The sequence below is a fragment of the Vicia villosa genome, linkage group LG6 (assembly GCF_029867415.1).
Source record: "Vicia villosa cultivar HV-30 ecotype Madison, WI linkage group LG6, Vvil1.0, whole genome shotgun sequence".
In the NCBI taxonomy this organism is placed as follows: Eukaryota; Viridiplantae; Streptophyta; class Magnoliopsida; order Fabales; family Fabaceae; genus Vicia; species Vicia villosa.
Genome location: NC_081185.1, coordinates 10665983 through 10688180, shown reverse-complemented (window position 1 = coordinate 10688180; position 22198 = coordinate 10665983). Strand labels below are relative to the sequence as shown.

The following is a 22198-nucleotide window of genomic DNA, read 5'->3' as shown; positions in this document are numbered from 1 at the left end:
TTGGATGCCGTGTTGAAAAGATGTGTTGAAACCAACTTGGTCCTCAATTGGGAAAAATGCAATTTCATGGTTACCGAAGGCATAGTTCTTGGTCACAAAGTTTCTTCCAAAGGAATTGAAGTCGACCGAGCAAAAGTGGAGGTTATTGAGAAGTTACCACCGCCAACGAATGTCAAAGGAATCCGAAGCTTCTTAGGCCATGCGGGATTCTATAGGAGATTCATCAAAGACTTTTCAAAGATTGCTAAGCCTTTGAGCAACTTGCTCAACAAAGATAAGTCTTTTGTTTTTGATAATGCATGCCTTTTAGCTTTTAATGAATTGAAGCAAAGATTGACCACCGCACCCATAATCATAGCACCCGATTGGAAACTTGATTTTGAACTAATGTGTGATGCTAGTGATTATGCGGTAGGAGCGGTGTTGGGTCAAAGAAAAGGAAAAATTTTTCATGCTATACATTATGCTAGTAAGGTTCTTAATGAAGCACAAATTAATTATGCAACAACTGAAAAGGAACTACTAGCTATTGTATATGCGTTAGAAAAATTTAGGTCCTATCTAATTGGTTCGAAAGTTGTTGTTTACACTGACCATGCAGCGATAAAGTATTTGCTTACCAAGCCGGATTCAAAGCAAAGGCTCATTAGGTGGATATTGTTGCTACAAGAATTCCACTTAGAGATTAGAGACAAGAAAGGAGCGGAAAACTTGGTGGCGGATCATTTATCAAGGTTGGTGAATGAAGAGGTAACAAACAAAGAAGAAGAGGTTTTGGAATCATTCCCGGATGAAAAGTTGTTCATGGTGGAAGAAAGGCCGTGGTTCGCTGACATGGCTAATCATAAGGCATCGGGTTGGATGCCGGAAGATTGGAGTAAAAGTGCAACAAAGAAGTTTCTCCATGACGCCAAATTCTATGTGTGGGATGATCCATACTTGTTCAAAATTGGTGTGGATGGTGTGCTAAGAAGATGTGTGACGAGAGAGGAAGCAATGAGAATCTTGTGGCATTGTCATAATTCACCTTATGGTGGACATTATGGTGGGCAAAGAACGGCGGCAAAAGTTCTTCAATCCGGGTTCTATTGGCCGACGTTATTCAAAGACGCTTACTTGCATGCACAAAGTTGTGACAATTGTCAAAGAAGTGGTGGAGTGAGTAAAAGGAATGAAATGCCATTGACAAATATGTTAGAAGTGGAAGTGTTTGATTGTTGGGGAATAGACTTTGTAGGACCATTTCCTTCATCTTTTGGTTGTGAGTATATATTGGTTGCGGTTGATTATGTTTCAAAATGGGTGGAAGCAATAGCATGTCCGAAGGCGGATGGAAAGACCGTAATCAAGTTCTTGAAGAAAAACATTTTCACAAGGTTTGGAACACCAAGGATTCTCATTAGTGATGGTGGCTCACATTTTTGCAACACACAGCTTGAAAAGGTCTTACAACAATATGGTGTGAAGCACAAAGTAACCACGGCCTATCATCCACAAGCTAATGGTCAAGCCGAAGTTTCCAACCGAGAAATCAAAAGAATCTTGGAAAAAACAGTTTCTTCGTCAAGAAAGGATTGGTCACAAAAGTTGGATGATGCTTTATGGGCTTACCGTACGGCATACAAGGCACCGATTGGTTTTACTCCGTTTCAAATGGTTTACGGGAAAAGTTGTCATCTACCCGTAGAATTGGAGCATAAGGCATTTTGGGCCTTGAAGTTGCTTAACTTTGATTCTAAGGCAAGTGGTGAAATGAGAAAATTGCAATTGCTTGAGATGGAAGAATTGCGATTACAAGCCTATGAATCCAACAAAATTTACAAGGAGAAAGTGAAAGGATATCATGATAAAAAGATTGTGGAGAAGGATTTCAAAGAAGGTCAAATGGTTCTACTGTTTAATTCAAGATTGAAGTTGTTTCCGGGTAAATTAAAGTCGAAGTGGTCGGGTCCGTTCCGAATCAAAGAAGTAAAAGACTATGGAGCGGTTGTGCTTGAAAATCCGACGACAAATGAAAGTTGGACTGTGAATGGTCAAAGACTCAAGCCGTATCTTGGTGGTGAAGTCGATCGAAGTTCGGAAGCCGTTCCGATTTTTGATCCATAAAGCCGCCTCGGACCGTCGAGCTAACCGACGTTAAACAAAGCGCTAGTTGGGAGGCACCCCAACATTGTAAGTATTTCTTGTTTTGTGTGTGTTATGACTGTTAGGAAAGTCGGGAAAAATCGGGGCTTGGGGGACTGCTGTGTTTGCTGCTGAAAAACAGCATTTTACTGATACCGCTAAGCGGCCATCACGCCGCTAAGCGGCCACACAAAAATGCAGAAAAAAAATGTGGGCCAAAGGGTCTGACCCGGCCCAGTTCAATGGGGAAGCAAGTTATGAGGGGCTGAGCGGCCAAAAACCCTAGCCACCTCATTTCTTCCAAAACTTTCAAGTCTCCAAGTTCCCTCCTTTCCCCTTTCAACCTTTGCATTCATTGTTTGAAGGAATTTCTTTGTGTTCATCTCATCTCCCTCAATTCTCTTTGTTCATTTGGTTGTGCAAGGTAAATGTTGTTCTTTTCTTTGAAATAGTTTGTGTAAATTGATAGTAGTAGTAGGTGATGTTTAGAATTGTTTATATTTGTAGATTTTAGGTTTAGATTGTAATTAGATTGTTGTTCTTGTGAATGAATTTCTGAAAAATGTGTGTTAAACACCCTAGTTTGTGTAAATTAGGTTAGTTTTGTGATTAGGAGTAGAGGTAATAGTGCATTCATCACTGGTTGCCATTGTTGATGTAGAAGAAGTGAAGAAATTGTAGGAGAAGCATGCTTTAGCAGACTGCATTGCTGCAGGATTTTTCTGAGAAATCGCAGGGCCGCTAAGCGGCCGTGACCCCCGCTAAGCGGCGGATGCTGATGACAGAAAAATAATTCTGTTTCTGGTTCAGTCTTGTTCAAGCATTCAAAGTCGGGTCCAGGACCACTAGTTAGCTATGTTTAACTGCAGTATTATGTGTTTAACAGTGTGGTGTGCTTTTTGTTGTAATTTGCAGATGGCTTCTCGACAAAACCGAAGCAAAAGAGGACGGTTTCCAGGCTCTAGTTCTGGACAAGCTCCCGTTCCTGAAGCACCTCAATTCGACAGTGCAAGATTTTTGAGTGCTGAACACCAAGAGTGGTTTGGACGGCTGTGTGGCAGAAAAATTTTAACTGAGAAAATATTTGACCTTAAGCCCAATGGGGAGTACAGGCAATTTATGGAAAACATGCACCATCGTAGGTGGGATGTTCTTTTGCAGCCAAGTACTCGTATCAATGTGGATATTGTAAGGGAATTTTATGCTAATGCGATGCCAACAGAAGATACGAAGTATGTGAGAAAAACCGTTGTTAGGGGGAGAGTGATTTCATTCAACCGGGCTGCCATTAGCTCTTATCTTGGTGATCCTTTAGACCTTCCTGAAAATGGGTGTGAATATGCAAGGATACATAGAGCAAGGCAGTGGAACATGGATGAAGTAGCAGAGACTCTTTCTTTTGAGAGTCGTGGTTTTTCTCTTAACCCATCTGGCATACCAGTGAAGATGGATCGAGGGAATATGAATCAGATGGCTCAGCTCTACCTCACCCTGCTTCTGAACAACTTGAAGCCGAAGAGCCACAACAGTGATCTTACTTTAGCTAACTCCTGTTTATTATTTGCTATGATGACAGGTGTAGAGATTGACATTGCTCAGCTCATTTCTGATGAGATGCGAGAGGTGGCTTCTAGTGGGCACTCTTTAGGGAGTCGACTTGCGGGTCAACTTCCTTATCCTGCTTTGATTATGGGATTGTGCAGGAGAGCTAGAGTGGAGATCCCAGATGAGGTTCACATGACTATCACTAGCAAGGTGGATGACAGTTATGTTGCTCGGTTTTGTTCTCCACGGGCAAGGGGTCGTCAACCACAACCTGAGGCTGTAGCTCCTCCTGCCGGCCAAGCAAGGTATAATCAGCAAATGGCTTGCAGGTATAGTTGGGATTATATGGATGCTTTGCGCAGGTCGGAGGCTACCATTCACGACTCCTTGCACCGCCTGTACTTGAAGATGAGCGATCCTTCCAGTGTAACATCTTTTACTACAAATGAGCAGTATGAGGCCATTTGTAACTATCCGGAGGATAGGCCATTTTTTAGGAATGGGGGAGGAGAAAATGAAGAAGAGGGTGAAGAAGGAAATCATGAAGAAGAGGACAATGGTGATGAGTGATGATGCATATCATTTGGTGATGTTGTTATGTTTATTGTGTTTGTTTACTAGTACTTTAATTTTCTGTTGAATAGTTAGTTGATGGATTATTTTGTTACCATCCTTAGGGATGTGTTTTGTTTTGTTGTAATGAAGTAGCAAATGATGCTACTAAGACATCTTTGAGGCATTTGCCATTGGCAATTTGTCTCTAATATATTATATTATATTAGGTGTGTGTTATATTTTGTGTTTTTACTATAGTGTTAAGTTTGTGTAGTTATATAATATAGTTATAGTAAATATAATAATAGTACAAATAATATAATAGTAGTAATTGTGTTTGAACATAATATTAGTAATTATAAGAAAATTTTTGTTGTTTGTCCTTGTGATGAATAGAAAAAAACTCGAGCAAGCAAAGTCTTATCAAAGAGTGGTAACATCAAAGTTTGATGGTGATGATAATGCTCTTGATGCGGTGCATGCTAAGGTAACGATTTTCTTGCTTTGTAGATATTAGTGTGAATATGATTTAGGTGCTTCATACAAAAACTTGTCATCACTTTGCATGTGAAAGATTTTGTTCATATTTGAATCTAGTTAGGACATAACTACATAAGTGAGAGGACTTTCCATTGTGTACTATAGACTTTTGTGTGTGCTAGCAATTGATGTTAACTGGGACGATTCATGCTTAATCTGCTTTGTTTAAAGTGTTAGAACTTAGAAGTGATCGAGGCAATTTTTTTTGTGTAATACGAGAAAAACCACCTTCCAAAAGGCCACATGTGAGAGTGTGATCAATTGAAACCAATTTTGAGCCGTAAATTTTGATTTTGCTAAGTGAGTTGAATGAGAACCGACAAGCTAGTAAGTACTTCCTTATTGAGTTTGTTGAAGAAAAGCAAATAGAGAAAACTTTTGACTCACTTGGAAAATATTTTCTTTGGTAGACACTTAACCCAATTACATTTAAACCTTAAATGAAGAGCATGATTATGTGGAATTGTTGAATTGTTCAAAGTTGGGGAGAAAGGAGTTTACTTGAGAAAAGAAAGAAAGGAAATGGTGGTATAATAGAACAATGCATTCAAGAAGAAAAAGAACAATATGAAAAAGAAAAGAAAAAGTTCAATGAGATGAAAAATCAAAAGACAAAAGAAAGAATGCATTGTAGTGTTGTTAAGTCAAAAGGGAGAAATAAGAAAGTTTGTGTAAATAGTGTGATTGAATAAATGCTCTTCATGCAATTGTCCCTTTTTGATTCATTGGCCTTGTAGAAATGTCACTTGTTTGGAACCAAGCCAAGTTACAACCGAAAAAGCCCTCGTGATCTTTGCTTCTATCATTTTGGGTACTTAGTTAGATGAATGTATGAATTGTCTTGAATGTGCACAATTGTTAGGGAGAGTGATAAGTCCTTTGTGCTAGCATGATTATAGCACTTTGTCCTTCATTTTTGAAGTTGATTGTAGGTGATTCAAGTTTGAACATTATTTTGAATAATGCAAGTGTGATGAAGTTTTTGTATTTAGAACCTAGTTCATATTCATGTTTTGATCTTGTACAAGCAAGGGATGGTTATGGAGCATGCAAGTAAGTCAAGTTTGAACCATTCTCTTTATGTTGCTAACTTTGTAAATATTATTTTTGTGCTTGTTGAGTTGTTCTTGTTTGAGGACAAACAAAGGTCAAAGTTGGGGAGAGTTGTTAGAATCCAAAATGTGAATATTTGTTGATAACTTTTGTGGTATTTTGATAACTTTTCTCACACTCTTTCCATTTAATTTTGGTATGATATAGTGTAAATAAATAACATTTAGTTTGGTAGTAAATCTCTTAATTATAAGCTTTTCTTTTGCTTTTTGTAGGTTTTATGCACTTTGGGAAGTATATGGAGGTATTGAGACATGTTGGAGCAAGTTTGGAGACCAAAGGAAGAATTTTGGTTCAGCAAGGGCCGCTTAGCGGCCACTAAGCGCGCTTTCCAGTGGCGAGGGAAGATTTTGTGCTCAGCAAGTTCCGCTAAGCGGCCTAATCCCGCTTAGCGGCCTCCAGCGTGGAACCAGATATTTTTTGAGGACCGCTTAGCGGCCGTCATGGCGCTAAGCGGCGGTACTTTTTCAAGTGGCTACTTTTAGGCACTTGGAGATATTTTTGTGATCTTATCTTGTCACTTTTTCATTCCAACAACACATACTCTAGGGCAAGAGAAGAAAGAAGAAAAACTCATCCATATTCAAGATTTCTCAAGCATATTTCTTCATCATCTTTGGATTTCTATGCTAGGAGGTCTTGTATTGATGTTTGTTGTTGAAGCTATGGATAGCTAAACTTCTCATGTGTCAAGATTAGAGGTAGTTAGCTTGTAAAGTATGTATTTAGCTTGATCTTTTGTATATGAACCTTGTTGGTGATTAATATATGGTGAATATCTTTGTATTCATGTTTATATGTTGTTTTGATACACTATTGAGAGATATGTTTCAAATCTTGACCAAAAGGGTATTCATCTATCAACAATCAAACTCTAGAGATAGATTTGTGAGTTGATAATCACTTGTATCAAACTTTAAAGGTTATTATGTCAACTGTCGGCATGAGAGATCATCTGACGGTTAATATAATAACAATCACGACACTGCTTTAGAGATAAACAGTATCGAGAGGATACGTGATTGTATTAATCATTGATATGTTCATATACATGATCATCAGAGTATATACAAAAGCAAGCTGACGAACACTAATCTTGACACAGTTTTACCAAACCGTTTTTAAAACCCTAGTTATTGTCTTTAATTTCTTTTCATGCTATTTATCTTTCATGACACTAAAAACATACCGAATCCTAACTCAAAATACACTAAGCTGTAGAACGGCGATAATATCGCATCAATCCCTGAGGAGACGATACTAAAAATACTTATCCTATACTTTCTAACACATATCTCTTTTCATCTTCAGCATTCCAAGTATCTTCTGGTTTTGGAACAACTGCACCAGCTGCATTTGTCATGGTGATCTGAAATGGACCATTGACAATAGCTGTCCAGATGTTCCTATCAATTGCATTGATATGGACACACATACAATCCTTCCAATAGCCGTAGTTTTCGCCGTTGAAAACTGGAGCTCTATTATGAGCCCCTTTAGGTCCGGAAGCCATCTTTCCAATAAGTGTTTCACGTAGCACGGAATAAACCAGAGCTCTGATACCACTTGTTAGACGCTGGCCTTAGGATCTAGAGGGGGGGTGAATAGATTGTTCACAGTTTTACGGATTTAAACGACTTTTCAGCGGAAGTGATTCTGAATCGACTCGCGTCTATTCCGAACCACTATCGAAACGATTATATATGTGTTTAAAAACCAGTCAAAGACTTGAGGTAAATGATAAGAGTATATGTTGCAGAATCAAAGCGTTTCTCTTATAGAAAATCAGATTAACTTTTTGTATGATGGACAATGTTTGCAATGCAGTAAGAGTGATAGAAACAAATATACAAACACTTGGTGATAATGATCAAATTGAAGGTAATTCAATGTGTGGTGGATTGTGATGTTTATGTAAGTTCTTAATTCACAATCTTAACACTCGAATCGTTGATCAATTTGTTATTATAACCAAATATGAACAGAATGTAAATGAAAAAGTAAAAGCGACAAGAACACGATATTTGTTTAGGCAGTTCGTCGATCGTCCTCGCTACGACTACGTCTGCCCCCAATTCCAAATTGAAATTGGGTAATTTTTCATTAATGTTGAAAGTAGTATATACAAAGAAGATAACAAAGCGATAAACGATAAACCAATTATGTCGATCCTTTGAATCTTCTTCCCCCTTAATCTTTAGCAAGATCAAGGTTATCCAAGAGCTTCACTTTGATTCCCTTCTGCAGTGTCTTGATTCCTTGAACTCCCCGTTCCTCAATCGTTACACTCAGCCGAATCCTCAATGAACGCCTCTTGATAAAAACCCCCAAGAACCACCCGTCGTGGAGGACAAAACCCGCAGATTTTATTCACCAACAAACCCCACAAACCTTCACCCACTAGGAATCTTCAATTCCGTTCCATGGACGTTATCGAACTCATCACTAACCCGCAACGCAAGAATGATTATGTGTAATTGTGTTGGAGATGATGAAGAACGAAGATGAGAAGCGTTTGTGTATCTTTCAGTCGTTGGTGTTCTGTTGAATAATTACCCTTGGACAATATATATGATAGCTTAACAGTTGGAGATGAGAAAAACAGAACTTTTGGCATTCTTGATCAGTTAGGTCGACCTCTTGTAGAGCTTAGGTCGACCTAGCAGTGCTTGCAGAATTTTGCTCCCAGTTAGGTCGACCTGTTTAAGGAGTAGGTCGACCAGAATCCTCTCAAAATGCATTCTGGAGACATTTTCACAGATTAGGTCGACCTAGTCGTTGTGTAGGTCGACCTAGCAGACTGGTATGTAAATTTCATCAATTTAGGTCGACCTGGATGATGTGTGAGTCGACCTAGCAGAAGTATGTGGATTTTTCTCCATTTTAGGTCGACCTGGGTTGATGGTAGGTCGACCTAACTGCTGGTTTTCTGCATTCTTCTTGATCTGCTTGTGTTGAGTCGACCTAAAGTATAATAGATCAACCTGTACTTGTCATGAGTGATCAATGCTTGCTTTTCTTTGAGTTTTCTGCTTCCGCCTTGTTGTTTGAATGCTCATTTGAGTTTGCCATAAATCAAAAACATCTTTGAGTGTAATCTTGTATTCACAAATACCATTGTAACTCTCATCCTTAAAACTACTGAAGCTAGAATGGTAAAAGATTTCAGACCAATCTCCTGTTGTACAACAATATACAAGCTTATTTCAAAAATCTTAACCAATTGACTGAGCAAAGTTATTGGGAGTGTTGTAAATGAGAGCCAAGCAGCCTTTGTGCCTGTGAATCATATTCAAGATCACGTCTTACTTGCTTATGAGTTGATTAGAGGCTATAGCTCGAAGGGATGTCCTCCTAAGGGAATGATTCAAATGGACTTGTGGAAAGCTTATGGCACTGTGGAGTGGCATGCTTTAGAAACAATCATGAAGGAGCTTGGGTTCCCTATTAAATTCATCAGGTGGATTGTGTTAACTGCCAATACTGATACCTACAAATACAAAGTCAATGGTGAATACACTATGTTTTGGAGGCTAAGAGAAGGCTTAGGCAAAGGGATCCCCTATCCCTTTTTCTTTTTGTCATCATGATGGAGTATCTTCATAGAGGCCTCCAAAAACTAAAGTCCAATCACAACTTCAACTTCCATGCTAAGTGTGAAAGAATCTCCTTGATTAACTTGAGTTTTGCAAATGACCTTCTCCTCTTTGCTAGAGGTGTTGCTATGTCCATAGAGATCATGATGAATGCTTTCAAAGAGTTCTCGATGTATACTAGTCTCACTGTGAACCCAAGTAAGTGCAAGTTTTTCTTTGGTAATGTTGATGAGCTGACTAAATAGTCCATTCAAACTACTATTGGTTTCACTATTGGTACTTTGGCTTTTAGATACCTATAAATACCTTTGACTAGCAAAAAGCTTAATGTTAATCAATGCCCTATCCTTGTTGAGAAAATAGTGGCTAGGATTAGACATTGGAGCTCCAAACTTCAAAGCTTTGCTAGCAGATCCCAATTGATTATAAGCATCTTATTTGCCATAACTAACAGATGGATGTAATACATCTCTCTCCTCAAGTTGTTGTGGAATCTTTCTGGGAAAGCTGATAGCATGTGGATCAAATGATCCACTGCTATTATGCAAAGTACTAGGATATTATGAATGTCTGTATAAAGAACACGTGCTCTTGGATCCACAAATACATTTTAAAACAAAGGAAGAAAATTACTAGTTTGCAAGCTGGAACTCTATGCTTCAACAAGAGAAATATCACACCAGAAGTGTCTACAAGGCCCTCAAAGAACAACGCCCAGAGGTGGAGTGGAAAAAGCTTCGGTATGGGAATTTGGCCAGACCTAGAGCCATGTTCATCCTTTGGCTGGCGTGTTAGAAACGACTTGCAACAAAAGGTCGTCTTTGCCAGTTCAGAATCATAAGTGATGAGAAATGCAGTTTTAGTAATGAAAAAGAAACTCTTCGTCATATGTTCTTTATTTGTCCAAGGTTGAATAGGATCTGGTCCAAGGTGCTCACTTGGATGAACATAGTTTATACTCCTCTTGGTTGGGACGATGAACTGACATGGATAACTATTAAATGCAATGGCAAACGTTGGAGATTCGATATGATCAAATGTGGTACAACGGAAATTGTCTACGAGTTATGGAAGTTAAGGAATGATCACTATTTTGGGAACCCTCAAAGTGACAACAATAGTGTGAATCACATTATAGATGCCATTGTGTATAGAACTTGGCTAAAAACCCAAGCTTAGACCTCTTGTTAGTAGCTTGTTGATGCCTTAAGTTGGTTTTGTCTTGTCTAGATAACTGGATCATTTGATCGCTATGTGTGTCTTGTTTTTTGTTGAGTTAATATTGTTTTCTCTTCAAAAAAAATAAATAAATTAAAACTAAGTTAAAATTTATTATTTTAAAAATAGTATTTCTCAAAAATTATTTTTAAGAAAAATTATTTAAAATAATTTTAAAATTAAGTAATTTTTTAAAATTTTAATATAAAAATATCTAAAATAATATTTCATTAAAAAAATTATTCAAACCAATTTTTTATTTGGAAATTATTTTAAAATGATTTTTAATAAAATTTTTTTAAACAAAAATATATAATAATATAAACAAATATTTTTTTAACAAAAACAAATTCATAACTTTTAGTGCTTCAAATTTTTTCCACTACTAAAAGTTTTAAACCATTAAAAGAATTAATAACTTTTGAAAAATCCTACCAAGAGAACTCTAAATTTACGGTGATAATTAGCCAAACACATCCTTAATGATAAACAAAAATTTTCTTGTTTACTACACTAATTTTCTTTGAAGTAGTTAACATCAATAATTTTTGACAAAGGCTTCCTGCATGTTTGGTTTGGTTTTGGAAAGGCCAAAAGCAATTCTAGAAGAGTAGAATTGATTCTGGATTATTTTAAGATGTTTGGTTAGGCAAAAGTAGAATTGATTCTGTCTCTAGAATTGATTCTACCAGAAGCTAGAATTCGTAGCTTCTGCCTCCAGAATTGATTCTGGATGATTTTAACATTGTAATTTATTGTTCAACTCACTTTTACATAAATGTATCCAAACATAAATCAATTCTGCTAAACTCAATTCTGATAAAATCAATTCTACTAAACTCAATTCTGCTATAATCAATTTTGTTCACCGCCAATCCAAACACACCCTTAATTATTATGGGTTCGGTTTTAAATGCCTTTACACTATTCTGCCTATAACCTGTGGTTGTGCTCAGAGTTCAGAACTGATGTAAAAGAACGTGATGTCATTTACATTTTTCTGAAATGAAAAGTGACTTCTCATTTTTACCAATTTCATCAAACACCAACGTGATGAATGATGATGATTCAGTCATGACAATATTTAATGTATCAATAGTAAAAATTACAAATTCTCATCTAACAACACTCATCATCAATTAATTACAAACGGCTTAAAGAGAATGTCACTGATTAATTAATAAATTAATTAGTGAATGGATTATGGCTTTATCAAAGAATAAATATGCATGCATACATTGTACTATACTAGTATTAAAAATATTTTCTTCTTCATTGTGTGCGTGTGTAATCTTGCACTTTTGGTGTATATATTGTCTGTTGTGATGAAAGTTATTAACTACACGTACGTAAACTATATATACTTTTCATGTAAAGTGTGTCAAGGGCCTTGACTCAAGGCTTTTTGAAAAAGAAAAGTACATTAATCATATTATGACTAATTTTTTATAGCCAAAGCTAATTAGAATATTCAATTATTAACACACGATACACAAAAGCATATAACCTTATAAGCTATAAATTTAAAATATAACTCTGTCAAACACACGGTACACAAGTGCATATAATCTTATAAACTATAAATTTAAAATATAACTTTGTCAAACAGTATCTAAGAAATGGTGGTGTACAATGGAATAAGATGAACAAAAATTACAAAGATGAACAAGATGAAGATAGAAGAAGAGAGATGAATTGTAACTAACTTTTGCTTAATTGAAAAACAGTTGAGTGATTTTATACTATTCTCACACTACTAACAATTACAAAGCAAATGTAGTATATATACAAACCCATATTAAGCAAATCTAACTGAAGTCAAACTAAGGCCCAATAAACTAACAATAAATACTCTGAATGTGAAATTACACTTCAACAACATCCCTTAATTCACATTCAGAGCTAAAATAAACAACACCAATTCCATCCCTCAAATTGATGAAGTGTTCAATATTGACAATCTTCGTCAGAACATCTGCAAGTGCTTGATCTAGATGATATAGTGCACAACTTTCAGCACTCTATTATAAACTTGATTCCTCATAAAATAGAAATTTGTGTCAATGTGCCTACTTCTCCCATGCAGCACTGGGTTCTTGGCAAGACTTATGGCAGATTTGTTGTCAATCGTCAATTTCACTTGCTTCATCACCTTGATCTTCATATTCTGCAATAAATTAAGCAACCAACAACTTGACACACAGACAAAGTATCTGCAATATATTCAGCTTCACAAGTTGACAACGCAACCAATGGTTGCTTTTTGGAGCAACAAGAAATGGGACTTCCCAGATATATAAAAAAATATACAGAAGTACTTCTTCTGTCAACTCTATCACCACTTCAAACAGAGTCTGAGTAGCACATCAGTTCTGACTCACTTTCAGCTCCATAAGAGAACAAAACTCCAAACTCCAGAGTCCCCTTAATATACTTCAGAATCCTAACTACAGCTTGGTATTGTGACCACTTTGATTTGTTCATAAACCTACTTATCATTCCAATTGCGTAACAGATGTCAGGGATAATATTACAGAGATATCTTAGCGAGCCTAACAACTGTTTAAAAGTTGTAGCATCTACATCATTACCCTCAGTATCAGAATCCAGCTTGTGGTTCGTCTCAGCAAGTGTGAGTGCAGACTTGCAATTTATCAGCTTGAATATCTTCAGAAGCTCAAGTTCATACTTCAGCTGTTGCACAATGATACCTTTCTCAGAATATAAAATCTCCATCCTTAGAGAGTATAACAATTTTCCTAGGTCAGTCATCTCAAATTCATTCATCAACACCTTTTTGAACTTGACCATCTCATCAGAATAGCCCATTGTCAGCAATATGTCATCAACATAAAGACACACCAGAATCATATTGCCTCCAGAAGTATGCTGAACATAAACGCCGTATTCCATCTCACATTTCTGAAACCCCTGCTTCTTGAAAAACGAACCAATCTTCAAGTTTCAAGCTCTGGGCACTTACTTCAGTCCACACAAGGTTTTATGCAATTTGTGCACCATCCCTTCCTGATTCTTTTTCACAAACCTAGGAGGTTGTGGTACATAAACTTCTTGTAAATGACCGTCCAAAAATGCATATTTAACATCCTGATGTATCATAAACCAATCCCTATTAGCATCTACAACGACCACTAACTTGGTTATTTCATGTCTAGCTAAATGTGCAAACACATCAAAGTAATCTAGCCTAGGTTTTTGAAGAAAACTTCTAGCCACTAATCTCCCTTTGTGTTTCCCAATTGATCCATCTGGCTTCAAATTCACCCTGAAAACTCATCTGGCGCTGGTGACTTTCTTCTCCTTTGGAAGCTTAGTCGACTCCCAAGTCTTATTTCTTTCTATAGCTTCAAGTTCTTCTTTCATCACATTCAACTAGTCTTTCTTCTTGAGTGCTTCTTTTATACTCACAAATATATAGTCTACTAACATGACACACTGAATGGCTTCATCTTTAGAGTTTATTTTAGTATCGCATAGCATGTCAAACTCTGCAAACCTTATAGGTATTTGTCTAATTCTTTGTGGTATCTAGTCTTGTTCTAAATCTTCTACAGAACCTGGAACAATTTTAGCTTCTGGACCTCCTCCAAAAACACTTCCTTCATAATTACCATCTTCGGAAGAATGACTACTTCCATAAGAATGATTACTCCCAAAAGTTTGACCCACAAAGTCTTGACCATCAGATTTTGAACCACCTCCAGAATCCCTGTTAGAATCACCTTCAAAATCGCCTTCAGACTCTGATTCTCCTTTAGAATTAGAATCAGATTCACCTTCAGAATCTGACTCTTCTTTTGATTTCAACTCATCTTTAGAAACTACTTCCAAACTTCCTTCAGAAGCACCTCAAAAACTAGAGGAAGGACTAGACGTGTTCCAATCCCAAGTTTCTGACTCTTTTACTATGACATCTTTGATGAGTTCCAACTTCTTATAGATTGGACAATAATGCTTATAAGCACATGTACTACGGTACCTCACTAGTAACATTATATTACTTCTATCGTCCAACTTCTTTCTCTTAGCATATGGAACATGTTTATAACATACATAACCAAATACCCTAAGATGACTCACACTTTTCTTATCTTTAGTCCACTTCTCAAAAGGAACGACTTCCTTCAACTTCTTAGTTGGACATCTCTTAAGCACATACGTTGCAGTTGTAACATCTTCTCCCCATAATGAATCAGACAGTTTCTTCTCCTGCAGCATGCTCCTTGTCATAACAAGCAAAGTAAGATTTTTTCTTTCAGCAAGACCATGGTGTTATGGAGTATATGAAGCATTCACTTCATACTTAAATCCATTTTCTTCATAGAACTGTCTGAACTCTGTAGAGTTATACTCACTTCCACCATCACTTCTGAGAATCTTCAGCTTCTCACCATTATGTCTTTTTTCCTTCACCTTGAACTTCTAAAACTCAATAAATACCTCATGCTTAAACTTGATGAGTGCTACCCATGTCATTCTTGCAAACTCATCCACAAACGACACAAAATACTTATTTCCTCCAAGTAAAGGTTCTGGGAATGGCCCACACATGTCAGAATACACAACTCCGAAAGCATGATTTGCTCTTGGAACCACTTCTAATGCAAATGACAATCTAGGTTTCTTAACTTTCATGCATACCTCGCACAACTTCTTATGCTTCAAAAGTTTTGGAATGTCGTGTACCAGCTTCTTAGAACTCATATGCACAAGCTTCTGAAGTTCAGATGCCCCAATCTCTTATTTCACAACTCACTGTCACCTTCACCGTCTTCTGCACTAAGGCATTTAGTTTTATTTGTTTCCACATTCACCTTGAATGTTATGTTGCTGTCCTGCTCAGATTGCATAATCAACTTCTGATTGGAATCATACAACTTCACGAGATTGTCCTTCATAGTAACTGAGAACCCTTTCTCAATTAGCTGACCTATAGTCATTAGATTGTTCTTCATCCCAGGAACATACCAAACATCTTTTATCATAACAATTTTACCATTTTTCAATTTGATTATGGAATTTCCCATTCCTTTTGCATTAAGGAACTTATCATCACCACATCTAATCTTTGTTCCCTTTCTAGAGTCAAAGTCTATATGCCATTACTTGTTTCCAGTTATGTGATTTAAGTAGTTAGTATCCATATACCACCATTATGACAATTCATTATTATCAGATTCAGAAGCCATCAATATCAAAGGTTCATCACCAGACTCTTTGGCTATAGTTGTTTCTTCTGACTTCTTTCCTTTATTTGACCAACACTCAGAAGCATAATGGGTAAAATATTACAGCAGTAGTATTAAATTTTCTTCTTGTCAGGCTTCTCCCTTCCTTTATGATGTTTCTTATCATCAGAGTTGGACGCATATGACTTTTGAGAACCAACATGTCTCTTTTTGGCTTCTGACTCTTCCTACTAGAAGATGCCTTCAGGGCCTGCTCTACCTCTCTCTCAGAGGTTCTCAATCAGACATAACTCTTGTGCTTTTAGATTGCTTTCCAGCACTTCAATTCTCATGGTGCTCAGATCCTTAGAATGTTCAATAACTACAACAATCTAATCAAACTAAGGAGTAAGTGATCTCAGTACCTTCTCAATAATCACTTGTTTCTAGAGAGTTTCTCCACAAGATTTCATCTCATTTGTGATCAGAATCACTCTGGATATGTACTCCGGTACCTTTTCATTATTCTTCATTTTGAGATTTCCGTACTGCTTATGTAGGCTCTAAAACTTTACCTTCTTCATTGATGAGTCACCGTCATAGCACCGTACAAGTGTGTCCCAAGCAGCCTTCGAAGTCGTCGAATTAGAGATATTCTCAAACACATTTGCCTCCACACACTGATGGATGTAGAACAACGCTTTCTGATCCTTCTTCTTTGTTTCTTTGCGCTTCCATTGCATCTGTAGCAACAAGCGTTTAATCGTCGTAGACGAGATCAAGCACATCTTGAGCGCCAAACAACACACGCATCTGAATCATCCACTGATTCCAATTATTTCTATCAAACACCAGAAGTTTTGTATTCAAAACACCTTTTCCATCATTCATTTTTGATACTGTGCAAGAAATCACTCAGATCTCACCAAACACTCATGTTTCCCGATCCATCGAAATCACAAAATGTGATTCTGATACGATTTTGATCTTCAATTCACAATGAATTGAATGAATTTGAAATAAAAAATAATCACACACCTCATGTACACTCGTGTTTCTCTTCCCGTAGATCTAAACCAGAGCTTTAAATACCAATTAGTGGTGCACAATAGAATAAGATGAACAAAAATGAGCAAGATGAAGATGGAAGAAGAAAGAAGAAAGAGAAATTGTAACTAACTTTTACTCAATTGAACAACGGTTACAAGAATTATTCTACACTATTCTCATGCTACCAATAATTACAAAGCAAATGCAGTATATATACAAACCCATATTGGGTCTACCTAACTGAAGCCCAACTCAAGACCCAATAAACTAACAACAAATACTCTGAATATGTAATTACACTTTAACAAGAATTTAAGACTAAATATATATTAAGATGAATTTAACTTGAGTTATTATGTCAAAAAGTGTTTAAGAATTCAAGACTAAACACTATGACATTTCATTTGCACTTCTTAAGAGACATGATCGAGTTAAAGGCGATACTGATTTAAAAGGTGCTTTCATAAGAGAATCCAGAATATATGTTTATCAAATCATTGTGAAAATCATGGTTCAAACATTATTTGGACTCAATTAAATTTGTTGAAGAGTGATTCAAATTTTGGAGAGAGCAGTAAGGTGGAGTTTTTTTTTTAAAACCTCAAATCAGAAAAAGGAAGAAAAACAATGTTTCAATACTGCTATTTTTTCGGCTAACAGCACGACGCAACTAAGCTTGACACTAGCGACTATGGAGGTGCTCCAGTAAAATGGTGCGACGACGACCATGGAGGTGCACTAGAGAAACAGGGTGACTTCAAGTGACGGTCTAGGCAATTTGTGGGTATTGGGTCAAGTCATTTTTCTATTCGGATTCGTTCGATGATGAGTCGTGTTTCTAAACAAATTTGGATCTAAGGTTTTAACGGTTATAAATATGGTTCTCTCTCTCACTTGTTGTATATATGATATGTATAAGGTGTAGAAATCCTAGTGAGAAGTAAATATAAACATTCCTAGGATTTTATTCTTAGAGTTTGATCAATTTTGAGGTGATCAAAGGGGTTTGAAAAATACTTTAAACACTTGGAGTTTGTGTGATTCATATATTGATAGTTCAAGAGATTGATAAACACTTGGAGTTTGTGTGATTCATATATTGATAGTTCGAAAGATTGATAAACACTTGGAGTAAAAAATATGATTTATTTTTAGAAATTTTGAAGGTTAATTTCTTATAACTCATCTTATAGGGTCAGTTTGTTTCAGCTTTAAAAAAATATATTTTTCTTTATATTTTTTAAAATATTACAAGTTTTCTTTTATATTCATTTTTTTCTAAATTGAAACACTAATTTTGGCATCCTATAACTTCAACATATATTATTAAAGACCAAAATCTAGTCAAAATCGCAATTTTTTAAAAATATTGTATTTCAAAAATGATTTTTATAAAAATCTATTTGAAATAGCTTCAAAATTAAGTGATTTTTTTGAAAATTTTGATATCTAAAAAAAAGTTTCAATAAAAAGATAAAATATTTAAAATAGTATTATAAAAATAATTATTCAAACCAAATTTTTATTTGAAACTTTTATGAAGAATTTCATAATATAGATTTTTTTTACACAAAATTTTAAATTTTATAATAATATAAAAATTATTAAAAAAAAAGTAAAACAAAAAGGCCAATAATCTTTTGTAACAATTTTGAATCTACTATCTACCCAATATTATCAAATTGAGCATACTACCCAAATTAACCTTCTTCCAAAAATACATTAACCTGCAAAAAGGGTGTTCCGGTAATTAACAAATTCATTTTTCTCTGTGTCCATGTGTGTTTCTCTTATTGGTCCATTCTCTTGAAAATGTACTTTCCCTCCTTGCCTACTTTACTTTGTCTCCAGCTTCTCACACTTTTCCTTTCTTTCCTACGACTCCAACTCTGTTTCCGCACATAGCCCCTCCCTTCCAATCGTTTTTTTCTCCGTTCTTTTAGAGCTCTCTTCCGGCGCCGGTGAAGAACCCACCGTAAGGTAAGCGTTTCTCCTCCCTTCCAAGCGTTATCTCCCTTTTCGTGTACCGTCAACGTTGTTGTTGTTTAAATGTTTTTTCGTTCTTCTGATTAAGTTTCATTCAGAATGTTTCAGAGCTCTATGACAAAGTAATGGTTTCGTGCTTCCTATTCAGTTTCATTCAGATTGTTTTTTCTTTGGCCTGACAAGTTATGCTTCCTTTTCACCACAGGAACAATGTCAAGGGCTCCCATTCTGATAAACGATCTGGTCAAGGGGAACCAAGTATGGAAAATGTTGATTAGGGTTGTTGATCTTTGGGTTGTTACTGAGAAAAATGGCCATCAACACCTTGAGATGGTCATTCAAGATGTAAAGGTATCATTTTTCCTAACATTCAACACTGTTTGTTTGTGGTTTTTTAATTTATCACTGTTTTCTTTCTGTCATAACATCTACTCTTTTTGTTCATAGTTTTCCAAAAACCTTGCATTCTTCTGTGTATATGGTAGACTGACCATTACTAAAAAACTGTGTATATGGTAGACTGACCATTATTAAACAATGTTCTTCGCAGGCTGATAAGATTCATGTCACAAGTTGGAACAGAGATTTCACAAATTGGTCTGAACAACTGAAGGAGCATGAGACTTATATTATGTATAACGGAGAGCCCGTGGACAACGAAGGTCCTTTAAAAGTCTGTTCCCACCCACTCAAGATCGTCCTCAACGGAGGGACTACGATGATGAAGGCGGTGTTACCCGACATACCAACCCACAAGTTCATTTTTCATCCTATTGAAGACTTTCTCAAAGGGAACTACAAGCATGACATCTTATATGGTGAGCTAAGACTGTTTTTTTTTTGTGATATGCTTTCCTTTTTTTAATCTACTTATGTTAGCTCACATATCCATGAATTCAAATGTTTGTAATCTTGCTTTACTTGCTTCAAATATTTTAGATGTTATAGGGGTGTTGCAAGATGTTGTTAAGACACAAATGGGCGGTGGTGGTAGGAAATCTTGCGTCAATATTACCTTGCGAGATGTTGAAGGGAATGTTATCGAGGTGGCATTATGGGAAACTTACGGCAAGCAATTGATGAACTACACTACCCCAAACAACACTTCTGGGCCTACAATTATCCTTTTGACCCATGCCTGGTGCAAGCCTAATTCAGGTTTCAATTACTTGCCAATGCTTCTTATTTGATGTTTAAATGTATCTACTTTAATGTTTACATCACTATTCCATGTTTCATGTTACACTGTCTTCCTTACAAAACCTTGCCTTGCATTATAGTTTCCGGTCTTCCCTCTCTTTCGAATGCATGGAACGGCTCTAGACTTCTCATTAACTTGGACCATCCACAAGTAGCAGATTTCAAAGCTAGGTAATGATTCCACTTCTCTGCAAAATTCATTCAATTTGTGTGTTTCAATTGGATTAAATAGTTTATGATTATCATGTTGTGGACAGCTTTGGAACTACTGATTTATCTGGTATACCTGCCCTTTCCCAATCATTAACATGTGATTCTTCCATGCAATCTGCAAACAATTTCTGGACTAACTTGAGTGAGGTCAAGACTATCCATGCAATCGCTGCACTAGCAAGGGTTTGGCTCAATTTACATCATTTCTTTAATGAAAATGTTCTTATTCCTTATCAACCCATTAACATTATAATTTTGTGATCCAATATATTCTGGGCAAAAGGATTCTTACGCAACGACTATTGGCACTACCGTCGGTTTCAAAGCTTCTAAGAACGGATGGTATTTTGAGTCTTATGCTGGGTCATCTGGAAATACAGATCCTGAACCTGTTATTAAGTGAGCGCTTATTCTTTCCCTTTTACCCAATTGAATATCTTACCAAAATTTCTATCTATGACCTTAAACTTGCTTATTCATGGTAGGTTCAAAGTTGAGGTTGAAGTTGTCTATGGTGAACACAGTGGAACATTTGTTTTTTGGGATAAGGATTGTATTCCTTTTACAAAAATGAATGCTAGAGAACTAAGACAGGTTATGAAAGAGGTCAGAATTTTCACAGGCTTTTCGCTTTTATTGCATTATGTCGGTTACTTGCTTATTAATCCTAAACAAATTTCGTTTTTTTGCATAGGCTGGAGAAGACAATCCTAAAATTTGGCCTGCCCATCTAGATGTTTTGTTGAACAAAGAATTTGTGTTTCGCGTCAAGTATCAACAACAGTACCGACAATTCTCTATCGTTAAAATACTTAGCGAGGAGGGTCTTTATGCCAAGTTTGACAAATACCTCACCCCAGATGAGGTATTTCATATGTTTCATGCTTCTTTTAGAACTTCCATATTCATTTAGACCACTCCAACTTTTGATTTACATTAATATCAATCTGGTTCTTTTCTGTTACAGACCATGGCACCTCAGACCGTTATTGAAACGTCCACGACTGCTCCGATAGTTATTCCAAACCAGGTAAGCTCATGGATCTTTACTTTTGTATATTGTAAAAAACAGTCTACTGTTAACTCCCTAACATGATTAACTGTTTTCTATGTCTCATTTGTAGGGCACACAAACTTCGGAGCAGTCCATCGGTGCTGAGCCATACTCGGCTGCTAACCCGACTTGGAGCCCAGAAGCAAGCTCCAACAGTACTCCAGCCAAGAGGGGTTCAGAGTCAAACTCGGTTAATGATATCATCCAGGCTGAGGAGATCACTCCCAAACAATCCGCCACTAAGGCCAAGACTGGAAAAAAGCTTAAGCATTTGAAGAAGGAATGATTTGGTGGGTTTATTTCAACAATTTCTCTCTATTTTGTTGTTGTATCTAGCATTTTGGAAGTGTAAGGATTTATTCCACTAACTTCACTGATTTCTGAACTACTCTTTTCTGAACTACTCTCATTATTAGTGTTCTATGCCATGACTTGGTAGTACTATAACTCCTTCAAGCAATATTCCACATGTTTTGTAATCTTTCAGATATTATGAATATCTAATTGTTCATCAATTCGTCTTAAATGCTTAGAATTGCTTGCTTATATAGTGATTCAAAATAGTTTAGTATCAAAATAACCAAACATCCTGCAAGAACAACAACTGATCTACATATACCATAATACATAACTACATGTTCCCTACTCACCTACAGTATTTTACAATTCTCCTAATCACATAACTACATTATCCTAATTGTGCATACATTTACCAATGCTGAAAATTAGCATACAATATTATCACTAATGCAGCCTAACTTACTTTTAAAGAATATGTATTGGCAGTAGTTTTCTTCAATATATTAGCTTCCTGA

General features: G+C 36.3%; 2 protein-coding genes across 2 annotated transcripts; one reads left to right on the top strand and one right to left on the bottom strand.

Moving 5' to 3' along the window:
• Nucleotides 1-12814: 12814 nt before the first annotated feature.
• On the bottom strand, nt 12815-13604 carry LOC131613187 (uncharacterized mitochondrial protein AtMg00810-like). The gene is made up of 2 exons (XM_058884879.1): nt 13073-13604; nt 12815-12858 (listed from the first exon to the last, which is right to left on the bottom strand). Exons 1-2 carry the CDS (start codon nt 13602-13604, stop codon nt 12815-12817), a joined length of 576 nt encoding a protein of 191 aa, XP_058740862.1.
• Nucleotides 13605-19126: 5522 nt separating this feature from the next.
• Nucleotides 19127-21669, top strand: LOC131613186 (uncharacterized). Its single transcript, XM_058884878.1, has 10 exons — nt 19127-19267; nt 19467-19734; nt 19856-20074; nt 20197-20287; nt 20374-20512; nt 20613-20728; nt 20815-20935; nt 21024-21194; nt 21297-21359; nt 21454-21669. The coding sequence occupies exons 1-10, from the start codon at nt 19127-19129 to the stop codon at nt 21667-21669; spliced, it is 1545 nt and encodes a 514-aa protein (XP_058740861.1).
• Nucleotides 21670-22198: the final 529 nt, after the last annotated feature.